The sequence below is a fragment of the Papaver somniferum genome, chromosome 5, assembly GCF_003573695.1.
Source record: "Papaver somniferum cultivar HN1 chromosome 5, ASM357369v1, whole genome shotgun sequence".
In the NCBI taxonomy this organism is placed as follows: Eukaryota; Viridiplantae; Streptophyta; class Magnoliopsida; order Ranunculales; family Papaveraceae; genus Papaver; species Papaver somniferum.
In genome coordinates this window covers 721,825-745,633 of record NC_039362.1, presented here as the reverse complement: position 1 = coordinate 745,633, position 23,809 = coordinate 721,825, and the positions used below count along the sequence as shown (strand labels likewise).

Here is a 23,809-nt window from a genome sequence, read left to right as displayed (position 1 = left end):
GATCTGGCTTCACAATCCCAATGAAGTTTTTAAGTCATTAAACCTAATTTAGAGAATTAACTCAAGGGTTAATGGAGATCAACTCTAGCGAGAGCACTAGTATCACACAAGAAAGGTGTGTGGGGATTAGGTTTTGCTCTACCTAGACGTCTCCTTTATATAACCTTTCAAATCAGGGTTTTTCCTTAGTTACTAAGCAATCCTTATTCACCATTAGATGAAACCTGATTTAGATTCAAGCCAATATCTCTCAACCGTTAGATCAAAAGACATAGCTTGTCGAACACACTTGTGGTAAATGTTTTCCAGGTTCGTGAAAACTGGCCCAAACGTGACTCAAACGAACTAGTTAGAGAGTTATTTAATTGCTATGAGATCTTATGTAACTACACAAGACACAACTGAATTAAGATGATTCGATTCGATTGAATCGGCTCAATGAACATTATAGCCACGGTTTGCATAAAGCATTCCTTAGTAATTTAATATCTATGTTCAGAGCACATCTTTAGATCATAACCTCTTAAGTTCACAAACAAGTTCGCGGACTTAAGTTTAATCGGTTAATTTTTCCAAACTCAGCAGAAATTATCGCTCGAGAACTTTCGCCAGTTCGCGGACTGAGCGCACAAACGAGTTAGTGGAAAAACCCAGCAGAAATTTTTCGGTTCGAAAACTTCCGTCAGTTCGCGGACTTGGCAAGCCAATTCCACAATCCTCCCGATTCTTATTGCTCAACAAAGTTCGAAAACTTTGGATCAAGGAATACATGGTTATGTAATCTAAACTCTCATTTTAATCATTGAGACATTCTCAGAGAATCCTATCCCAAACGTTATTCACGTATTGTATTCACATCAGAGCAATTCTCAAATATGATTGAAATATGAAGATAAACCTGATCAAAGCGAGATGCTTTACCAACACATGAATTTCGAGAAAAAGATAAGCATTGAATACTCAGCTTGAAATACCAAATGTGTTTGATCTAGTCTATATATATATCACACGACTTACGTCTCAAGAAGTAGGAGATAGAATAGATAGACTTTTGAGTGGTAGATAAGTTCAAGTCTTCACATACCTTTTTGTTGATGAAGTTCCACGGTTCCTTGGTGTAAATCTTCATCGTTGTCGATGAATCGCCATGAAGTCCTTGAGCTTACTACACTTTCCTATCCTAGTCCGAGACTTAGCTAAATAGGCTAGAAATCAAGACATATAGTTTTGGTCACTAATATTGACAAACATGCTTGATATAGCAACGTATGAGAGGTTGACCGAGCTATGCTCTAACAATCTCCCCCTTTGTCAATTTTAGTGACAAAACTACCAATAGATATGGAATACCAAAAACACAAACTTTAGTGGCTCCTATTCCATAGTCTAATCTTCAACGTTCCTTGAAATCTTCATCCTTCTAAGTACTCCAATGATCCCAAAGGTTGTAAGTTTAGCATCATCGTTGTTGAAGATCCATAGCTAAAACAATGAGAGAACTCGAGATTCTCAATCATCATTATACAGTGTCATAGTATTATTATGAACATCAAAGTCCAATTGCATCACAACTTTGACAATAATACTATGGTGATATGTATTAATCCCCATTAGTTAATACTCTGTCTCAATCATGGAAACCACTCCTCCTTACATAATGATCCGAAACCATATGTATATATAGTGTGAACTACAATACTTATCCCCCTTTTTGTCAATAAAATTGGCAAAGGTACAAGAACGGGTTCATAATGAAATCTCCACAAGAGTCTTTTCATAACCTAAAAGAGAACACATACCATCTTAATTTAGATGCAATCATAAAGCCGAAGCTAAATGCATTCATCAAGGAGTTTAAAGATACAATATAACCCCTCAAAATTCCAGAGCCGCACTCCCCCAAGATATTACCATTAAGCACAAGTTCAAGAGAACTCTCCTCCATTTTATGTCATTCCCAAGAGAACAACATGAGCGACCTTAATTTCGAAAGAAAAGAAGGATTTTTAATTGGACACCAAAAACCACGCGAATGATTTTATATATCCAACCTTCACCAAATTAATAACAAGTAAACCCATGATTAATTCAATTGGATAACACAACTAAATCAAACCACAAAAGTGATCAATCTAATTGAAAAGTTCTAAACGTAAGTAAACCTACGGAGCTACGACTAAGTTAATCATATGGAGGTGACTAACTTAATCGTTCAAATACTCGACATAAGGAGATTCTTATGGAATATACAATCATCTACTAAACATAAGGAAAACCTCACGGAGTATGCGTATACTCGAAATAAGAAAAACCTTACGGAATATATGACTAAAATAACCAATAAGACATGATTAGTATATCCGTTCATATACTCAACACAAGAACTTGTGGAATATATGAAAACTAAATTAGATTAACTACGAGAGAGCCTATAATTAATCTAATTGGAATACCAAGAACCAATGACTAAACTAATCACCATGATAATCAATTTAATTATTAAGGGATTTTCTCGACAAAAGATTACTTTCGGAGAAAATAACTAGATAACCAAATAAGATGGTTAACATAGTTCAAATGGGCTCAACATAAGAGATTATGGAACCCCGACTAAGATTGACATAAGATATGACAACCTTAACCGTTCATGTACTCAACATAAGAGAAGAAAGAGACTTATGGAGTACAAACTAAATAACCAAGGATAATTAATTTATTTTCTAATGCTCAACATATAGTATCTCATGGAACAACCAACAAAACCAAGGTTAGTCGACTTAGTTGTAAGGTCCTCGACATAAAACACACAATGGAGCCTTCACGGTATACAAACAATAGATCAATAAAGACCAAAACTGTGGATAAACATCCAAGAATCAATTCCATCTTTGCATCACAAAGTTACATAAAAGACTTTATCCTTGCAAAAAAAAACACGATGACATCCTATTTTCCATCAAATACATGATTGCATAGGCTTAACATTTGTAATTGTCAAAAGTCGATTCGTCCTTTAACCAATACAGATACCGATCATAAACGACTTTACTTTTGACAACAATATGGGCCTTCAAGTTCACGACCGTATACAATACATATCCCAAAAGTAATGCAATGTAAGAAACCAATAAAATATTGCAATAACAATCATCCTCAAAATATTTTTAGAATTTAAAATTCATTAAACCTAAAAAATAACAAAGAGAATGAAATAAAAGATAGCTACGTGTAATCACAATCATCGCTATTCAAGCACTAGTTATTCTTCTATCTAATCCAAAAAGAAGATATCCTACGCATCTAAACAAGAACAGACTCTTAAACAGAGACCAGACAAACAACATCAGATGGATGATTCTGGAGGTCCATGAGTCTTGTGATTATTGAGCTTTTGAGAGCCGGTAAACTTATCACCCTTATCCTTTGAGAGGGGTTCTTTGACATCCTTCATAAGAGCCAGATTATAGTTAACATTTTCCAATTTACCTCTTACAGCATCAAGAAACTTTATAGTCCCAACAAGTTGCTGAAGATCAATAATCACATTGGAAGGAATAAAAGAGATTGATAAAGAGATCCTTCAACTTCGACAAGAGTTCCCTTCTCTTTTAAGGGAATTAGGGTTTAAACGGTAGGTCTATGAGACAAAGTCCAAAACCGTACAAGTACCCTTACGAGGACCCAAAACAAGATTTTGAAGGGTAAAACTCGGAGAAACAAAAGCAATACAAGAGGATGATAAAATACTCATACAACAGTTTGTGACTGATTATTCATCTAAGAACGATAAGAAAATAGCTGGATAATCATAGTTACTTTGCAAGAGTATACCTATAATAATTCTTACACCAATAGGATTTTTGATAGGTGAGAGCTGTTTAGGTCACCCAACCAAGCATGCACATTTGTAATTTGTAATCCCGTACGGAATTTTCAGATTTGATAGACCTGACAGTAAAGGCCGTATCTTTCAGCTCGTATGTCCGATTGATGCGCCATTTTGGTATGTTGTAGAATAGACATAGACGAAGATATTTTGTTGAGAAAGAATTATCCCATTCCTCACCCATTGATACGTTTATTAAACCCATGGCCTGAAATGTGTTGTATCTCATTTGTAAAAGTGATGAGAACATCTTGTAGAAGACTTTGGATTGCGCCTGCCAGTCGTTCAAGATTTGGGAATACTTTCATGTGAAGATGTTTTCACGTATACACATCTTGATATGAATCATTAGTGCTAGGAGAAGTATGATCCATCGAGTAATACTTCCAGACTTAGGATGTAGATAACAGACAGTTGATGAAGCGGGATGTTGCTCATAACACCGTTGTAGATGCTGAGATTACGACTGATTACGCTCCAGATATCCTTATTGATGTTGAGATCAAGGATGGTGTTCCTAAAGAGATCATTATCGAATGCTGATACCATGGTTGAGGTTGCTCCAGAGAGACTAAAACCATGATTATCGACATAATCTTTGCTCCTCCATCCGGTGAGCCTTTACATTCACGAACTAGTTGGTGCGTTGAGCATTCCCAGGATGAAAGTGTACTAATCAATTCTCTTGAACAATATGACTTTACTGTGAACTGTATTCCTCGGTAAATCGACGTTGTTGTGGAAGACGACAGCATCGGTCTTCATTATGGTGAAGAGAGGAAGTTTGTGCGGGGGTTTGTGATGTAGATAGGTCACATAGATGAAATTTCATGGAATCACACCAGGTTGCAGTAACTTGTTACGTGGATAACCTTTATAGATTCGAATCGATTTCTCTAGTAAGATCAAGTCCCAAGTGAATATTGAAGGTTGTGGCATCCATGGATAGTGAAGACTTAACGATTGTAGTTCAGTTACACTTTGATCGTGTTGAATCAGTATCATCGTCGAAATATTTGTGCTGATATCAATTCGTAACTTCAAATTTTGATCTAGTTTTGATGATCAAGGGACCATGTCAAGAAGGTTTAATAATTTGAAGGGTTGCATTTAGTTTAGTGGGGGTTATTATTTAGTCACTGCAAAAATTTTTACTAAGAATTGACGTTTAGTCCCAAAGTTACTGGGCTTTGGACGCTTTAGTCCACTCATCTCAGGCCTAGTACTCTCTAGTCCAAATATAAAATTCAAAACGAGTTGGTCCTTAAATGAACGTTTTAGTCCAGAATGAATTTTTTGGGGGACAAAAATACCCATCAAACATTTCTTCTTGATTGTCGGCTTCAATTTCATTTGTCGAAACTCGCGTAAGAGCTCTCCATCTACTCCGGTTGAAGACGACAGCCTAAGATTTTGACAAAATTTCATCTCGGATTTGATTCATGATCAGGTTTAAATCATTTTAGGAATCTCTACCTTTCCCATTTCTGTCAATACCGAAGAATCTCTGGAAGAAGATCTAAAAACAATCAGATCTGGTAAAATTTCATCTAAATCTTGAACAAAATTCATTAATTTTACATGAGCAGTTTGTTTTCCTCGCAATCTTATTAAAATTTCTTTTATGATTTTTTTAACGGTTTCAAAAACCTAATTAATATGATTTCAATTCGAATTTTTTATTTGATTATGATAAGATTTTAGATTTATAATCGCCCCATCTTGATTGACCTACTTGTTGTGATCGATTTTCTCTTTTTATCCTTTTATTATTACTTTCATCAATTATTGCTTGTTTGATTACCAGCTATTGCGAGAACTTCAATCAAATTATTGTAGAAGGAATCGAGTTTTTTGAGAAGGAAACTGCTGGAATCAAACAAAAGAATAGCTGACATAAGGTAGTTAATTAATGTTCCTACTTACCTTTTAAATTCCGTAACTACTAGGTTAATTTTTTGTGTTGAAATTTTTCCATTTAATCATTTTTCTGAATAATAGCAAGACTAACTGGATTTTTTTAATTTACCAAGGTACAATTTATATTCTAGTTAGTGACTGAAGTCAAAACTGTTATTCAGTGTTCCATTCCTGCCAGTTGTGTCATAGGAAATCCTCCCATCTAGTTCCTCTTAACACCCGTTTCATGTACCTGGGATTTGATATCTTGGAACAGGGGAGATAGGAAGCAACATGCTGGCTTCAAAAGCAGCGGAACACAGATCAGTCTGTAAAGTGTTAACCACGAATGACAGATGAATCCTACTCCAGTAACCAAATACAGGTATGAATAAAGTGTAATATTTAAGAAACAAATATGGTGTTGGATGCACGTGACAACTTAGATTCCAAGTCCAACAAGGGTAATGTTACCGTAGGCAGTATAATAATAAGCTAGAGGTTCATCATAAAATCTTTGAAACTTCTTCGTTTTTGTTTGCAGTGAGATTCTAGTCTTGTATTATTTAAACTTAGTTCAATGGTATAGAACTAGAAGTTCATCAGTTGCACAATGATGGTGGCTTATGGGGCCTATCTCGTTTTCAAGCCGTTCAATTACAAGCGACTATACGAGGTTGGACTCTTTAATGTTTACAAAAAAAAAAAAAAAAAAATCCTTATTGCTGTGACATATTTGGTTATCCTTGTAATCTTTTCATACCTTTCTTACAATATATTCCCTGTTTGTATGCTTACTAGCTAACTTTTGTATCTAATAAAGTATAATCCCTAATCCAACACATGATATGCGGAACGTGGAACATTTAGGCTGTGTCTTTCTTAGTGATTCTCATTGTACATGAATCTTCTATTTTTGGTTTATTTGTTATTGTATGTTTGTATCTCTAATGCACCCAATGGACCTAAATTTCCGAAATTTTCGATGGTTTAAAGACTTAGTTGTGGCGTAAGCTAAATGTCATTCTTTCACAAAGTCATTGTGGAGGATATGTCTATTGGTGTACCAGTTTAAAGAAAATTATTTTGTGCAGTATTTGTTTATTTTTGTTTACTAGTAATTTCTGGTGTACCATTTTAAAGAAAATTATTTTTTGCACGTGCACTTTTTGGTGCATTAATTGAAAATAGGATTTTATGTACACTTACGCTGTGTGTACAAGTTGGTGCACATGTAGGAAAAAGCAATGTATAGATGTATATTTGGGTAAATAATTAGGGTGTACAAACTGGTGCACATGTGAAAAAATGACTCCATAAATTTATGTTTAGGTAAATAGCTAGGGTGTACAAACTGGTGTGCATATGGAAAAAATGACTACATGAGTTTATGTTTGGATAAATAACTAGGGTGTACAAACTGGTACATATGCAGCAAAAGCTTATGCTTGGGTAAATATGATTTGGAGAAATGAAACTCAGGCCTATGTAAACTTTTATTTGTTTCCAGGTGTTCCCATGTACTGCCACTTTAGGTTTGCATTTTCTTGTACACCAGTTATACGGGTGTACATAAAAGTGTACCTTTTTAATTAAGTTATTTTTGGAAGGTTTTAATCCATTTTCGTTACTAATTCGGATTATCTACTGGAACTATTATTGTTGTTTGATACTTTACTTACTGATAACTTTTAAAGGCGAGCATCATTCTTTTGTTTTGTATGTTTACAGGAAGAATCTTACCCCAAGCACTCGTTTTGACATCAGCTGTGGTTTGTTCGTTGATTAGATACACTTTCTGGGATGCTAAGAAGGACAAGGGCAGCTATCTAGGACCCATACTGTTTACCTGTCTCATGGTCCTTATCCTAACTGGATTCATGCAGGTCAATTTCTTATTTTATAACTTTGATTGTTTGCATACATGAAGTTGCCTTGAATTTTCTCATATGAAAGATCAATTGCTTTTGAGAAATTCGAGTTAACCCACTTGTAGGTCTTGCAGTTTGCAGAAAGCTTAACCTAAGCACTTTTAAGAAGTTTGTTTTACATGTTTATAGTTTACCGAAGGACCTTGTGCATAAGGCTGTCAGTAATATTGGTAAGTTCATATTTGATTCTCAATGTATACATAACTATACACCTGTTGGTTGTTAATGTGTACAATGTTGTACACCTATTGATTGGTAAGGTGTACATAATTGTACATATGTTAATAATTAATGTGTACGTAGTTGTACACATGCTTCTCACTATATAAGAATCTTCTAGTTTATGAAAAGTAGAGAAACATCCAAATCTTGTAAGTGATCTATACAGTGCCTGAACTAAGGAATTTGTATCAAAATACATGGATTGAAGGTTCTAATGTGCTATTGATATTTAAGTGGATTTGTTTACTGTGTTGTTTCTGTTCGATTTTAAGGTGGTGGAATCTAAAAGGAAAGTTCAATTTATTTAATGACACTTGGACAAAGAGGAGCTAACCTTCCAAATGGATATGTAACTTGTCAAGCTGGACTTTCAAACCCCAGTTGCAGGCTTGTTCACTGTCTTCTTCTGGTTTTTGAGCTTTTGGTACTGTATAGTTCTTCCAGTGTATTTGAATTTCACTTTTTAATATCTGAATATTGATAGAATTTTTTAAAAGTTAATTAGTTGATTTCAGGGGTGTATGCGGTGTAAAACAACGTGTAACTGCTTTCCTAATCTAGAAAGTACTAGGAAAATCACGTGCAACTACTTTTAAAGTCTAATTAGCTTGCAGATATCATCATTGATGCCAACTAAAGTTTAATTCATGTTTTTGTTTGTCTTCAGTGATAACTTTGCATGATTTCTCGATACCATATCATGACATCCATTAGATGTATGCATGTTTGAAGCGGTGTACGTATTGGGGCACCTCTATAATTCCCATGTAAAAGTAGATTTGTGTGTGGTTATGAATGATCGTTTTTCTGCATGTTTTGCAGGGGTGTACACATTGGTGCACCTGTGTAATTCCCATGAAAAAGTGTGCCAGAGTGTGAATATGAATGATCGATTTTATGCATGTTTTACAAGGGTGTACACATTGGTGCACCGGTGTATTTTCATTGAAAAGTAGGTTTGTTTGTGGCTATGAATGATCGTCTTTAGGAATGTTTCACTGGGATGAATATATTGATGCACCAATATACTTCTCATGAAAAAGTAGGTCTGGGTGTGAGCATGATTGATTGATCTGTTGTGCATGTTAGTAATCTCGTTTTCGGTAAAGTGCAATGAATCACTGTACTGGGATGTTTCGAAGCCATATTAAGTTTGTGTAGTAATGCCCACATGGATTGTGTCTCTGACCATAAAATGAGTAAATTTTTATTTTGATCGTTTTCTTGTTTTGTTTTCTTACGTGGATGTTGGTGAAAGGATAATCACTTTCTTTTCAAGCTGCGATTTCTTATGTTCATTGGTTTGTCCTCGATGCATGTTATCTGCTAAACTTACCTCTGCAAATCTGGATGTTATCCAACTGGAGCTTGGCGTGGTTGTTATTTTTATCAGTCTGTGCAAATTAGGGTGGCAGTTTGGCTATCATAGACTGGATTTTTTGGATCTTTGCAGCGGTGTACATAATTGTACACATCATTGTAAATTAAAAAATTTTAAAAATGAAAATTATAGTCATGTGGGTACTTTTTTTGTAGCTCTCGGAAAGAGCTTTCCGAATATATAAGTTTGCGAATTTTGGACAAACGGTTCAAAAGATAAATTGATTTTATTTTATTATTTAAAATTTTACAAATATCTGGACTATACTGTAAACAGGAATGTTATTTATGTACTTTCCATAAAAAAGGACTAAATAATATATTTGAATGGGATTTTGGACTAAACCTTATTTTTCCCAAAAATTTATTACTACCAAATTCGAACCTAACATCCCTTACTGGGAGGGAGCATGAGAACCCTCGTACCCCAATGTCCAAATCGACTTTGGCTTTCAAACTGAAGTGGCTGTTGTAATTCAAGAAGTCTATCACAGCTTTATAATAAACAGTACACTTCCGGTATCTAAAAATGAACACGAAATCTATAGATACATAATTCACAGCCCCAAGACCCGACAAGAGCCATAGAAGCATCCAAGGAACCAAATTGCAAAATTATTGAATTGGAGGAATCCTAGTCCACATGACATACAAATGTCAGCATTCTTCAAATTTGATTTAGTAACAAGTTCGCAAGTCTTTCAACCAAATCGCTTTTTAAACAAGCTGTGCCGCTTGGCTGGGTCCTTGGGCTTAACACTTTTAAGATTACCCTGACCAGGATACTTTCCCTTGCTGCACACAAGTTGAAAAATTCAAGTATGAGAGCAAAATAGTAGGATGTTTTACACCAAATCAAATGATAAACATTTTTATGGAAAAAAAAAGAGATCCTTCTTGCCTGTATTCCATGTAAACATTTTTGTTTGCACCAGACATAGCACTCATTGATCCAAGAGTGCGGCGAACTTCTGCAGATGTATCATCATATGTATCTTCGTCTAATTGCTCCATACCAACCATGTCATCACCAGAATTTAGTATCTGCACATAACACCCAAAATTACGTCTTAGAAAACACCTGCCTATCTCACCAGTGAACAAGAAAGTTATTACAAAATATATTGAAAGGTAAGAAACCAACCATACCTTCCCGAGAAGATGCAATTGTTCATCACGACTGTGATAGCCTAGATCTGCTCCAGAGTCAGATGGTGGCAAACTTGTGATGATCTGTCAAAGTATTGTTGATCACATTTATAATTACTTAAGGACAATCGTACCTGAAAAGTTCAAACTATCACCGTCCAACTTTCATTATTACCCATTGTGACATTTGGTTTTGGTATGAAGTTTTAAAGTTGACCTTTTATGAGAGAATTGTAAGTGGAGGCATGTTGATGGTTTTGTTCTGCCTCAGTAATCCCCAAACCGAAGCCGGAGTACATACTGGCTTCAGTTTAGATTTCTAACAGTTAGGTGGTAAAATAACTGGAAATGGTTTAAGAGCCTGATACCGGTTTGGTTCTGGTTCTATATATCTACATATATATATATATATATATATATATATATAAAATAATAGAACTTATTCTTATATAAACCCTGCACATTCGACGAATTAGGGCATCCACCTCATATTGGCACACGAGAAAAAATAACGGTTTCTAATAATCAACACTCAACACTCCCAAGGGTCGAAGGATATGCTTAGAATTATGTTTTTCTAAAGAGGTGACGAATCCTTCTCAAAATTAACAGTTTTCCTAATCGTAAAATAAGAACCCATAGTGACATAGTAATGCTATGTTCTAAAGTTTCTAAATTGCCAAAGCGAGCTCACAGAGGTTCAGAATCGTAAATTCTTGTCAAAACCCACATAAGCTTTTTACAGGTATTTATCAAATTTATAAACTTTCACATATGCAACCACCAATGCACCGACTTTGTTCAAGGCTTCAGTGTCCTAAAATAAAGATAGAAATCTAACTAACCATCTTCTCTAAGATCTCTATGAAAATGAAAAACCAAAAAATCTTCTACGACCTAAATAAATAAGCAGCTTTCCCTAGTGTCTTATCAAATTAATCCAATTCTATGAAAAAAAAATCTTGACAATGGCTTGAAAGAGAATACTCCGAGCGATGTGGTTAATTTCTCAATTCTCAATGAAAACAACTCGACAAAAGAATTTTTTCAAATTGAGATATAAACGATATAAACTGCAGCCCTCAATAATATAATGTAAACACTTTTATATCTTATTCCAGGCTAGAGCAAGTAAAGAGATGATGACTTGCTAAATGGAACTAGAACCAGCATAACAGTTCCAATTTCAGTTCGTAATTAGGCACACCTTGATAAGTGTGATCAGGGGACACAAAAATTGATTAAACTTGAAGTTGGATCAAAATAAACCTGTGGAAGCATGAAATTTTGTACACAAGGGGTGAAGAGGAGTTGCCAAAACTCTACCTTAAAGCTGTAACCTTGATCAATCAGAAACTGTTGCCTTTTTGCAGAATAATACATCTCCTACACCAAGAGCAACTTTAATAAACGCATATACACATTACAGACATCGAGATCATTCTTGACTTTCAGAAATTTAACAAAATAAATATATCAGCATCAATGGATCCAGTTAAATGTACAAGAATACAAGGAATATTTTGACTAAACCTTAGCATCCAAAACTTGCCTGTGTGTCAGTAGATACTAAGGAGTAGAAGAAGGCGTTGTACTCTTCTTTACCACCAGCCATTCGATCTTGATGTTTACCCTGTCAAGAGAATGTTATAACTAGTAAATTGGAAGTGGTAAACAAAAATAATCACACAACAAGATAATTTTGAACTGGCTGAATGAGTTGCATGTTTGCTTATTGAGATTTGGTTGTTCTGTTAGTTCCCTGCGCTCAGTAGGACCATTCACAGGTGTAACATAATTATATTCCAATCGTGAGTAATCGCCTGAACTCCTGTGAGCTGTCAAGAAGCATCTTTCTCAGTAATGGGAAGGGATTTTGACGGATTTTGCACAAAACCCTTCCCACAAGTTTTACTTTTCACAATGCAACACCCAATGCACTTAATGTTCTCATGAAGAAGTAGCTTGCCATAACACTCCCTAACAACAAAATTCTGCATATAGAAAGTAAAAAACCTTTGCTCTAAGAATACGACCCAGTCGTTGAGCTTCCTGACGTCGCGAACCGGCATGAGACGAAATCTGGATGATCACATTGGCCTCAGGGATATCTATTGAGTTGTCACCAACCTGCAGAAAACATGACATGGTCGAAATTAGAAGTTGGATTTATTCGCTCGCCAATACAAGATTTAATAGCATTATCTAACACGATGAAACAGAAATATACACAAAAGAGTTACTTGAGAAGAACTGAGTCCTGTTATGCAAAGGAAGACTTTTAAGGCTGAGTGCAGGTACCTTAGAGAGGAAAAGAGTGTTTAAATGTGGACTGTTCTTGAATGTGTGGAGAAGTCCCGTTCTCTCCTGGTGGCTAAACAAACAGACTCCACATTAAGAAAGTAAGCAACCAAAACATGAAAAGTAAGAGATTTCACATATTGATTAACAACCTGGTAGCGCCATAGATCATAGGTTTTCCAAGCTTCCAGGCATACTCAGTAAGCGCGAAAAGATTATCAGCAAAAACAATTATCTTATCACCTCGCTGCTCTTCATGAAACCGTATCAGAAACTCACATGCCCGGAACTTATTTGGATTCATCACATAAAGCGCCTACAAAGAATCTTCCATCAGAAATGTGACGTGCAAAATCAGTCGGTGCAACAGCTAATTGAACTTATAAATATTTGACCGACTCAAAGGAGATATCACGTAACCCCTTCAGAAGTAAATGAACTTCAAATATTTAACCGACTAATGAAAGGAAATAACACATTACCCCTGCAGTGGTATAACGGCGAATGCGGAAACTATTTATATTTGGAAAATTTTGAATCTAAGATGCAATTGGAACTAACAGTTTTGGGCGACAAAAATACTACTAAAACAAATTATGGGAGTAGAAAGTAATATCTTTTACTGGTATTCAGATCCACAGTGAAAATAGATCCAGTTGGAGAAAATATAAAAAGGACCTGTCTTTTCTTGGAGTTCGCGTCTTTCAAATATTCGGCATAGAACTCCTTTGTCATTGGACACCATACTTCAGCACATTGTACATTTGCAATAAACCCTCCCCTTACCAAGTCCAACCAATTGGCTTCATACAATTTTGGACCAATAAGGAAGTTCAAATCCGTGATACGTTCATCTTCTCTCACTAGTGTTGCTGTAATATGAATGAAGAAAAAATAAATTATTTGAGAGAGGAGAGGCAAAATAGCTTTTGCAAATACATGGGAAAAGCTAAGGATTGAACATCCACCAGTGAGTCCAAGCTTGCAGTGTGATTTGGTTATACTGATGACTTTGCGGAACATGTCTGCAGGAACCACATGTACCTACAGATGAGGAATTGCAAGAAGAGAGAAACGATAAGAAAGTTCCAAAAGAGGCTTGGTTATTATAGCAAAAATGATTTCCAAAAATGACTGTAGGTCAAGTAGATACAGTTAAAACTAAAGCTCACCTCGTCCATAAGAAGCAATCCCCATTCTCTACTTCTTATCTGTTCCATAATTTTTTCAGCCTCTTCAGATCGCTTACGACCATAAGCAAGCATGGCATACGTGGCCACCAAAATACCAGCATTACCACGAAAGGTTCCCTTATTCTCAGATGTGAAAGAAAATATCTGGTCATCTCTAATAGTAGACCACAATCTAAATTGATATGCCCATTGGTCCACAGAAACGTTATTTGTTGCTAAGCAAAGGCAGCTCTTGCGAATCCGGCAAGCTGCGGAAACTCCAACTAAGGACTTTCCTGCTCCACAAGGAAGAACAATGATTCCTGATCTTGCTCTACCTGTAATTTTTTAACTGGTTATATACAACCTACCATACATACATTTAACATGTTGCATGGAGCTTTACTCAGGGCTGAAAGGATTTCAAGAGCATAAGGATGGGCTATCTAAATTCAATATTAAAAAAAAGATCCGAACATAGCAAAGATGTGTGTCATCTTAAAGGAGACTCACCATTTCCAAACATTTTACTCAGACTCTTTTCCTGGTATGGTCTTAGTTGAGCTTGAGGCTTGAGTTCCATGTTCAAGTCAGGGTTAACCTGCATTCACAAATTGGCATTAATAGTGTTACACCCCTCTCATAAAACAAAACTTTTAAATTAAGAAAAAGTTATTGGTTTCATAGATGTCCATCTCTTTTTTTGTTTTGCCCCTACTTTTTGATGTAAACTATGAACATTAAATTATTTTTAGTGTAATATTACTGCCATAAATAGGGCCGTTTTAAGGAAAGCGTCATCTAGGAATTATAAATTTGCCTATATAGATGGACAACCTAAAACTAATGTTCTGCCTATATAACTTGGATGGAGGGAGTAGTATTTAAACATATTCTATTTAACTAAACTGATGTATATCTCACAAGAAGAACGCAATGCATTTTATGAAATAAAACTCACTGTATCATTTCTGAAGTCATACTCCTCCAACATAGGGTAATTTAAAGCATTCGGCAAACAACGTTGCTTGACATTTTCCACCTAACAGAGTCAAACGGTTAGTATTTTTTAGGTTGTAAGCAAATGAAGTCTATTCGTGAAGGATTTTTACAAGGGACAATTGGTTTGGGCCCAGAGAATGACTCTAACCTGAGCTGGGTCAACTTCAAAGCTATGCGTTTCTTTTTCTTCAGCGGCTGCCAACTCAATTCCATTTAGCAACTCATCATGCGCACCTGCTATCTCTTTTACTGCTTTGGCAATTGTGATAGAATCAGTCCCACTTGAACCCTAGACAAGATAAAGTGAGCGAAATGTGGAAAGGGGGAAATTAGCAGAGCTAGCCAGCAATGTTATCTATCATGTGACTTAAAGACACACATTCTAAAAACAAAGTTAATATGATATATATATATATATATATTCAACACAAGGAAGACACCTCAGAAGAAAGCCTTGCCCGAGAAATCACCTCATCCCGCAACAGCGTCTTTATTACCTAAAAATAAATAGAACAAACCACTTGACTAAGTAAGCAAACCTACACAATGAGAAGTAAATATGTAAGTATTATAAGATGAAGGGCTGTTGCCTCTGGAAATGAGGATTCGACAAAATATTGGTTCTTCTTGAGAACAAGCTTCACTTTCCCATAATTAGATGTAGATGCGTGGATGAAATCAATCATTTCCTTCGGTAAATTTGTTTTTGACAATTGATTCAAAACTCGAATGATGGTTTCGGTTTCAAGACCAATTGATACCGCAGCATATAAAGAATGAGGGGTTAAGTTGTATTCGTGCATAACTTCTGGTCTACAAATCACAGAATAATAATCAAACATTAATAATTGTTGTTTCTTCTTTAAAAAAAGATAGGCAAATTCAAGAGTCACACATAGGCAAATTCAGCAAGGTACCTGCAAACAGGTTCAGCAATTGCAATGAGGAAATCATAAGCTTGTTTGTACAAAGGTGAGAAAGTCTCGAGGACGATTCGACCATCAGCACAAGCCCATATAGGACGATGGACATGATCAGGTTTCAGTTCAAGTTTGGTGAAATCGTTCATTTTCACTTTTTTCTCACCTTCAAACACAAAATTTCAACTCTGCAAAATCAATAGAACACCACAGGGAAAAAAAAATCTCAAAAGAACAAGACTCCTGTATGAATCTACTTTAGTAATAGAAGAAGGAACAAAAGCCGAGGAAAATCACCTGTTACATATCAAATATGGCCTGATTCCTTTGTTTTCTATGCTACAAGGGCACATCCATTTCTTGTTTGCTCTCACTTCTTCGATTTCTGGCAACATACAGTTTGACAAAGCTACATCAATCAGTAAACTGACTTAGTAAAATTAACAAACACCTTATGCTCACAACAACACATACTGAATGAATGAAAAAGAAGAGACGTATATATGTTGCTTTCCAGATAACAAAATTTAAGCCAACAACATTACTGCCCTTAAGTTGATGAACATGGGTACCAATCTTTTTGAAATATGAACACTGTTGACTCTTGTAACCAAATAAGCCACTAATCAAAATTAAAAGAAGCCAAACCAAACCCAGAAAGAAGAAATCAAAGATACTTATGAGTTGTGGCTAATTCATTGAGAAGTTTCTCAGAATCCTCAAAGAAAGGAGAAACAACTTCAAACACAATATCTGGTAGCTGTTGTAGCTGAGTAAACTGATCGTCCAGAAATCCCTAAAAACAACCACACCAGCCCCATCATTAAAACCCTAAACACAAAATCAAGTAAACAAAAACGAAAAGTAAACAAGCCCATCTTTAAAAACTAACTTCATGAAATATAGTAACAACTTAATCAATTTGTCTTCTTTGCATATGACCCACATCCAATCTTTCTCTGCTGCTGTTACTGCTTCTATATCTCTATAGAACCAAATTACTTAGATTTGGGTATTGTAGAACAAAATCTAAACCCTAAAAATAATACCTGAATCTAACAAACAAAGTTGAGCAAACTGAATCGATTTATAGATTATGAACAAACCCTAAAATCCTAATACAGATGATGAACAATCCCTAAAATCCTAAATCGACTTATAAAGACGTACAAAAGTAAATCGAAACTGAAATCATACGCCGACAAACCAATTAAAAGTAATATTGGAACAACAGAGAAGAGATGGACGAGAATAGAAAAGAGACGGAAGAGATAGTAACAGAGAAGAGACGAATTAAACGAGATGGTGACAGAGAAGAGGGGAGAGCAAACCTCAGTTCTTCGGCGGAGAAAAAAATGGGAGAAGGAAGACAAGGTGAAATAAACAACCTTGGTACAGGGGCGGCAAGGAATGGTAGAAGGGCGGCAAGGATGATAACAATGTCTCTCTAATTGGTTAGGGGGTGTCCTATGTGGTTGTTAATTGACTAGATTACCCTTTTCATCTCAAAGGGACTAATTTATCCTTGCTTTTGTGGTTGAAAATACTGAATTGTCCTTCCCCATTATTAACCCAATTCAAACTAATTTTCAAAACAGTTTTTTTTCTGTACTTCATCTTCTTCTCCTCTTCTCCACCACCATTAAAACTTATTTTCATCGTTCCTCTTCGATTAATCGGAGAGTTGAAAAATTGATAATCGTTTATTTGAAACTATATTAGAGATGCCGAAGAAGAAGGTTGCTGAAGATTGTAGCGGTTCTAATGAACCAAATCCTCCATTAGGTCAAGAACATCAATTTGAAACTCCTCAACCATCAAAATCATGCACAATGACTTATATAAGGTATGTTTCGAAAAACCCAGTTAGTGTTTAGTCTATTGTGTTTAATTTAAGTTAGTTTTGTATGAAAAATTAGGGTTTTGGATCGAAATTGAAACTTGCATGTGAGGTTCGGTTGGAAATAGCCCACATACCAACCGTACATGCAAATTTTGAAGAACATACGGTTGGTTTCAACCCAAATACGAACCGTACCTTGAAAAAATTGAGATTTAGGTTTAGGTACGGTTCGTATCGAAACGTTAGTTAACAACCGTATATTCTCCTGTGTATGTTTGAAATTTTTAAGTTCGGTTACAAAATTTTGTTGAATTACCAACCGAAGTTGGGTACGGTTGGTATGAAAACCCAAGTTACGAACCGTACCTGGGTCCGGTTTGTAACTTAAAGCACATTAGAAACCGTATATTGTCCTGTGTATGTTAGAAGTTGTTATGTTCGGTTAAAAGATTTAGTTGAATTACCAACCGAAGGTGGGTGCGGTTGGTGTCGAAACCCAAGTTACGAACCGTACTTGGGTCCGTTTTGTAACTTGATGCAGGTTACAAACCGTACTTTAGCCTACTCAGAAATATCTTTGTGTTTTGTTTTCCATATTATTTTTTATGCTCTTAGTTAATCAATCAATTGTAATGCTTCTGTAGGAAAAAGAGAGGAAATAACTTAACCCCGATTGATCATACTCCCACCCCTCGTGGTGACGAACATTTAGGATTTCATAATAAAGGTATCCACAACGATGAGATGAAGAAGAAGAATAGGTTTGAAATTAAGTTGAGGGAGCAACCTGTGGCTCAATCTGTAGCTGAGTTAGAAGGAGTAGAACATACTGATCAAGAAGAGGTTAGAGTTGAAACTAACCATGAAGGAAATGTAAATGAAATTGTAGACGAAGGAACTAATAATGATGAAGCTGAAGAAGAATCTAAAGAAACCGGTGATGGTGGAGAGGAGGAAGAGGAATCAAATGATGAAGAGGAGGAAGAGGAAGCAAATGATGAAGAGGAGGAAGATGAAGAGAATGATGAAGAAATGGAAGAGGAAGAAAATGATGAAGAGGGAGAAAATACCAAAGGAAAAAAGGTAGTTGTTTTTGCACCTCCAAGGCAAAAGAAAGAAAAAAAGCCGAGAAAGGAGCCCGCACCGAAAGGGATGCATATTCCTAAAGGCAAAGAATTGTTGTTGCCAGCGAAGAAGAATAAAATGCTTTGGGGCGAGGCTCCACATAAGTCTTCAATCTTATTTGGTTATAAATATTCCTGGGCCACAAAAGTCTGTCAGACAAGGGTATGATTTTCCTTGTTTTTCTTAGCATTCAATTTTTAACTGATTGTGATCCATTTAGTTTGTTTATTTCAGTTCACCAATATGTGTAAATATTTTTGTATATTTGTGTTTTTAGGACCATGCAAGATGCACAAAATTGCTCAAGCGTCAAAGGGCTAAACATTGGGCATTAAGTAAAGAATGTGCTTTGGTTCGAAATCTAGTGGTTAGTACAGGATTAGGGCCCGGAATTCTCAATTTCCAAACAGAGTATGATAGTGTTGTGGTCTCTGCCTTCAGGGAACGATATTGGCTTGAAACCGGTACATTTCATCTTCCATTTGGAGATATGACGATAACACCGGACGATGTGAAGCAAATTACTGACCTTGAAGTTGAAGGACAATTAGTATTTGAAGGTTTTAACAACAACATGGCTTGGACTGACCTTTACGCTCTTCTTGAAGAAACACTTGGGTGGGGGAAAGATGAAACTGAGATGGAGTTTAAGTTGGTTGGTGGTTATGACCCAAATGAACCACATAAACCAAAAAACCCGTTGAAAAAGCTAATGTTGAAGAATCTGAGGAAAAAGTTTAAAGGAACGTTCAAGAGGGAAAAGGAAGGTGAGGTGATTGATGAAATAACATTTAAGCGTACAGCCACATCTTACTTGTTGTATTCTCTTGGGACCGTATTCTTTCCCGACAACTCGGGAAATCGGGTGAATGTTCATTATCTACAATTGTTGAAGAATTTGGACAACATCAAAAATTATTCGTGGGCCACTGCCACCCTTGCATATCTACTTGATAGCCTAAGAAAAGCCTCAAGGGTTGGAGCTACTGAAATTGCCGGGAATGTTGCGATTCTAATGGTAAGTTTGGTTATATTTTTATTCAATTATATGATTGTTTGTTATATTTTTAGTCATGAGGCAATAGTTTATACTCGTCTTTTTTTTAGGCATGGGTTTATCACCACTTTCCTAGCCTGGAACCTCCTACTAATTGGGAACCACATGATTATGTCCCTACGGGAAAGAAGTTCATGTTCACTGGTAGACAACAAAGGTTCAAAGACAACAAGCTCATTCGAATGAGGGAGAAAATAGATGCTTTCACTGTTGAAGATTTTATCTTTGACCCTTATGTGAGGATCCACAATGGAGTTGATGCTCGTAGGTTCACAGAGACCGCAGGCTACAACGGACCATTGTATCATCCCACATGTTACGTTATGACCAATCCTCGTCGCATTCTACGCCAAATTGGTCATATTCAAGTAAGAGCTATCAAGGAAAACTTTAAATTATCCAAGGAAGGATCCGAAACAAAAGGCCCCACCATTGTACTCAACTACCGCCCAACTCCGACGGTTGATGCTTGGAACAATCGCCATGAAGAAAGATACCAACTCGCAGTGGGAGAGGCAATTCCTTGTATCAACACGAAAGAAGCCGCTGCTGATTACATGACTTGGTATACTTATTTTGGTCATCCATATGTGATCAATAATGATCTGGAGGCCCAGCAAACTATTTTAAAGGCTGTAGCACAAATGAAGGAAGTTCATGAGACCAAAGAGAAAACGGGTCTATTTGGTTTGTCTTGGAAGAAGCTATACTTCATCTCGGTACGTAATTTTGTTATCCTTATGACTTTGGCTTTGAAGATTATTGTATATTATGAAATAATCTCTTAACACTCTTTTTGACATGTCAATAGAAAGAGCGAGGACAAGCTTTGGCAAATAACATGATTTCATGCATACGTAGTAATGATGTGATTAAAGCTCCTCAACAAAAGATCTTGCAAGAGCAAATAAGGAACTTGCATAATCCAAACATGGAAGAATTTTACGAGGGGTTGGTCATGGAAGAACGAGGCTCAAAGAGGAGTAGAAACTCTCTTGGAGGTGTGATTAGTAGCCGTCGTCAACCTTCACCTGGCAGCGAAGAGACAAATGATGAAGAGGAGGAGGGGGGTGGGCCATAACGGAAGAGGTGGTCGCGGTCGCGGTGGTCCTAAAACTCGCGGTGGTGGTAGCACCAACAAAAGGGGTCGTGGCGGCCTCCATTCTTAGTTATGGTTTTATCTTAGTTGTGTGTTGTTAGTTATGACTTTCGACTTATGGATTTATCTTATTTGTGTGTGGATGTTATGAATTTCGACTTATGTTATGGATAATTTTTTTATGTTAGTTATGGAATTTAGCTTATGATCTTATATGTGTTAGTTATGTATTTGAACTTACGGATATTATCTATAAATTTGGACTACAACTGGTAACTCAACTAAGCTACTCAACCATATGTAAAGTGGGAGTGGTGCTTAGCCTAACTTATCAGGTACGGTTGGTAACCCAACTATGCTACCAACCGTATGTAAAGGAATGGTTGGTAACTCAACTAAGCTAATAACCGTATGTAAACTGGGAGTGGTGCTTAGCCTAACTTATCAGGTACGGTTGGTAACCCAACTACGCTACCAACCGTGTGTTAAGGTACGGTTGGTAACTCAACTAAGCTAATCAACCGTATATCTTCATGTATCCCTGTAACTATGGTATTCTTAATTACTCAGAGGTACGGTGTGTAAGTCCGAAACAGTTACCAACCGTACCTCTGGATTTCAAATTAATCCAGAGGTACGGTTGGTAACTGCCTTTTAATTACCAACCGTATGTATGGATTTAAATTAATCCAGAGGTACGGTTGGTAACTTCCTTTTAATTATTAACCGTATCTCTGGATTTCAAATTTACTAAGACATACGGTTCGTATTTGTCTTTCTTTTACCAACCGTATGTAATCCTAATACCTTAAGTTCACATTCTTTGAACAAAATACTTCATTCATTCATCACACGAATCAAATAGATATGATATTGTCACTTTTAATCATATCACATTTAGTCAAAATAAAAATACTTTCAACATTCTTTGAACTACTTTCAACATAATACTTCATTCATTCATTCTTCGTCATCGCTCATAAGTACGAATTGCTCGGCATAGATTGAATTATGGCCTTCCATAATTCCATCCTTTCCTCAAATCGATTGCACCAAGTCTTGGGGAGTTCACCGTCACAAGCAAATTCCCTCCACAATGGAGGTAATGGACTTCCTTCATGCAATCGGAGGCCAATGTAATGATTTCCTTCCACATGCCCCATTACAACTGTTTTCTTAATTGACAAGTCTTCGTCAAACGGAACTAGCCAACAAAATATGTCTTATTCGTCCTTTCTCATCATCATCGTGGAATACGGAGTAGTTATGCATCTCCTCCAGACACTTTAATTGTTGCATTTCGTGCCTTTGTTCCCATTTATTAGCCTTGTATTTTTTTCTTGCATTGTAGATGTTATCCAAATTATAAGCATTTTGAGGGTTTCTTTCCTTTGAGTGAGCGATGATATCAATCGGCTTCATACGAATTTGTGTCAGTGATTCTACGATATTCTCTTCTTCTTTGGTAAGGCGTCCAGCATAAGCGTGTGATAGCAAACTCTCGGGTATAGGGTGGTTATGACTACCACATACAACTTTCTCCAAAAACCACTTGTTTGCCTTGTTCCTTTTAAACTGAAGCTTGAAGAGGCATCCTGTCTTCATACTGAAAGTAGTATTCTTCCTCTTTGTCTTTGCTACTTGCAAGGTATCCATTTTTGCGTGACTTTTATGTTTTCCACTACACTCGCAAACCATTTGAAAGGCACTATCATTAGTGGTACCATTACAAACTATGATACACCTAATCAACTTGCCTCGTTCTCTAGGCCACTTCTTTGCATCGTATTTCTCCTCCCATGTCTCCTCGGTTGAATAGTGAGAGCTAGAATCTTTGGTGAGAAGTTGATTTGCTAAAGGTTGGTCATCCATTGTAGGAGGTACAATAAGGAGCTGGACAAAAATATACCAAAATTAGTCTAAACTAGGCAACAAAACAAATATATGTTTATAGATACGGTTGGTAACGAAAAAAACTTATCAACCGAACCTTGGGTATGGTTGGTTATTCGAAAATTTTAACCAACCGTACCAACATACAGAGTAATATACGGTTTGTCAAGAAAATACATAAGACACCGTATGAAGGTTCGGTTGGTAACTAATTCTTAAACACCAACCGTACTAGGTGCAGTAAATACCGCCATGCATAGGATGATCAGTTATGGTTGGTATCGAAAATTCTCAATCAACCGTAACTGGTATTTTCCCCAAAATTGAAGAACATACGGTTGGTAACTGATACTTTTGCAACCGTAATCACTAGGTACGGTTGGTAATGAGCTCAATTCCAACCGCATGTTCTTCTGAAAATTTTAAAAGTTTGATATTTTTACGTACTTTAGAGAATTTTGAGCAAAAAAAACTAATGGGAACTAGTTTAGAAGTATAACTGGTCATTTTCAGTGCTTGGTTCTCCACTTTGTTGGCTAATTTCTTCAATTGGTTGAGATTGACCATCACTTTGGGTTAAAACATCTACACCATCTAACAAATACTCCATATCAGGATCTCCATCAAGAGGTATGTAGTACTTGTTTTGTCTATCATATAGAGATTCACCCACCTAAAAGTTGCCACTGATATCACTCATTTTGGTTGAGTGAATCAAAATATAGGGTTTCACAAATATCACATAAGTTTTTTTTTCTCTCCTCTAAACTTTTTTTTTAATTTTCATAACTCTAAAAATCTGATTTTAGATTTATTATAAGTGAAAATTAGTTATCACACAAATCTTGATTATCAAACACTAAACTTGATTATCAATCACTAATCTTGATTATTAACAATAAGGGTTAATTGGTCATTTTCATATTTTAT

The 23,809-nt window shown here is 36.1% G+C and overlaps 3 protein-coding genes and 1 long non-coding RNA gene across 10 annotated transcripts; 2 read left to right on the top strand and 2 right to left on the bottom strand.

The window, feature by feature from the left end:
* Positions 1–9,638: 9,638 nt before the first annotated feature.
* LOC113280847 (general transcription and DNA repair factor IIH helicase subunit XPB2-like) lies at positions 9,639–17,279 on the bottom strand. 7 transcript variants are annotated; one of them, XR_003325807.1, is made up of 20 exons: positions 17,194–17,279; positions 16,540–16,658; positions 16,160–16,247; positions 15,860–16,028; positions 15,533–15,755; positions 15,383–15,439; positions 15,091–15,231; positions 14,902–14,982; positions 14,454–14,541; positions 13,941–14,278; positions 13,737–13,812; positions 13,447–13,640; positions 12,921–13,084; positions 12,769–12,841; positions 12,484–12,597; positions 12,020–12,100; positions 11,794–11,853; positions 10,468–10,601; positions 10,220–10,362; positions 9,639–10,113 (listed from the first exon to the last, which is right to left on the bottom strand). XR_003325807.1 is itself a non-coding variant. In XM_026529423.1 (20 exons), the coding sequence occupies exons 4-20, from the start codon at positions 16,009–16,011 to the stop codon at positions 10,020–10,022; spliced, it is 2,163 nt and encodes a 720-aa protein (XP_026385208.1). In that variant the 5' UTR covers positions 16,012–16,050; positions 16,160–16,247; positions 16,337–16,658; positions 17,194–17,279; the 3' UTR covers positions 9,639–10,019. The 7 variants fall into 7 exon arrangements, 6 of the variants coding, with proteins under 6 accessions (XP_026385208.1, XP_026385205.1, XP_026385207.1 ...); XM_026529423.1 differs by having other exon boundaries at positions 10,468–10,551; positions 15,860–16,050; positions 16,337–16,658; XM_026529420.1 differs by having other exon boundaries at positions 10,468–10,551; positions 16,337–16,658.
* A 1,681-nt stretch (positions 17,280–18,960) lies between these two features.
* LOC113283807 lies at positions 18,961–19,157 on the top strand. Its single transcript, XR_003327638.1, has 2 exons — positions 18,961–18,992; positions 19,108–19,157. It is a non-coding gene; the product is annotated as an uncharacterized LOC113283807 (long non-coding RNA).
* Positions 19,158–19,320: 163 nt separating this feature from the next.
* Positions 19,321–20,968, top strand: LOC113277153 (protein MAIN-LIKE 2-like). The gene is made up of 3 exons (XM_026526318.1): positions 19,321–19,848; positions 19,938–20,606; positions 20,699–20,968. The coding sequence occupies exons 1-3, from the start codon at positions 19,321–19,323 to the stop codon at positions 20,966–20,968; spliced, it is 1,467 nt and encodes a 488-aa protein (XP_026382103.1).
* A 1,212-nt stretch (positions 20,969–22,180) lies between these two features.
* On the bottom strand, positions 22,181–22,858 carry LOC113277152. The gene has a single exon (XM_026526317.1). It carries the CDS (start codon positions 22,856–22,858, stop codon positions 22,181–22,183), a length of 678 nt encoding a protein of 225 aa, XP_026382102.1.
* Positions 22,859–23,809: the final 951 nt, after the last annotated feature.

Excerpts from the sequence above, each read along its gene's own strand:
- LOC113280847 (XM_026529423.1), bottom strand. The coding sequence starts at position 16,011 with ATGAACGATTTCACCAAACTTGAACTGAAACCTGATCATGTCCATCGT. Across the intron at positions 14,542-14,901 it reads ATGACTTCAGAAATGATACA|GTTAACCCTGACTTGAACAT; the intron begins GTGAGTTTTATT and ends TTGTGAATGCAG. Across the intron at positions 10,114-10,219 it reads AATGTTTACATGGAATACAG|CAAGGGAAAGTATCCTGGTC; the intron begins GCAAGAAGGATC and ends ACTTGTGTGCAG.
- LOC113277153 (XM_026526318.1), top strand. The coding sequence starts at position 19,321 with ATGACGATAACACCGGACGATGTGAAGCAAATTACTGACCTTGAAGTT. Across the intron at positions 19,849-19,937 it reads GGAATGTTGCGATTCTAATG|GCATGGGTTTATCACCACTT; the intron begins GTAAGTTTGGTT and ends TCTTTTTTTTAG. Across the intron at positions 20,607-20,698 it reads AGAAGCTATACTTCATCTCG|AAAGAGCGAGGACAAGCTTT; the intron begins GTACGTAATTTT and ends ACATGTCAATAG.
- LOC113277152 (XM_026526317.1), bottom strand. The coding sequence starts at position 22,858 with ATGGATGACCAACCTTTAGCAAATCAACTTCTCACCAAAGATTCTAGC.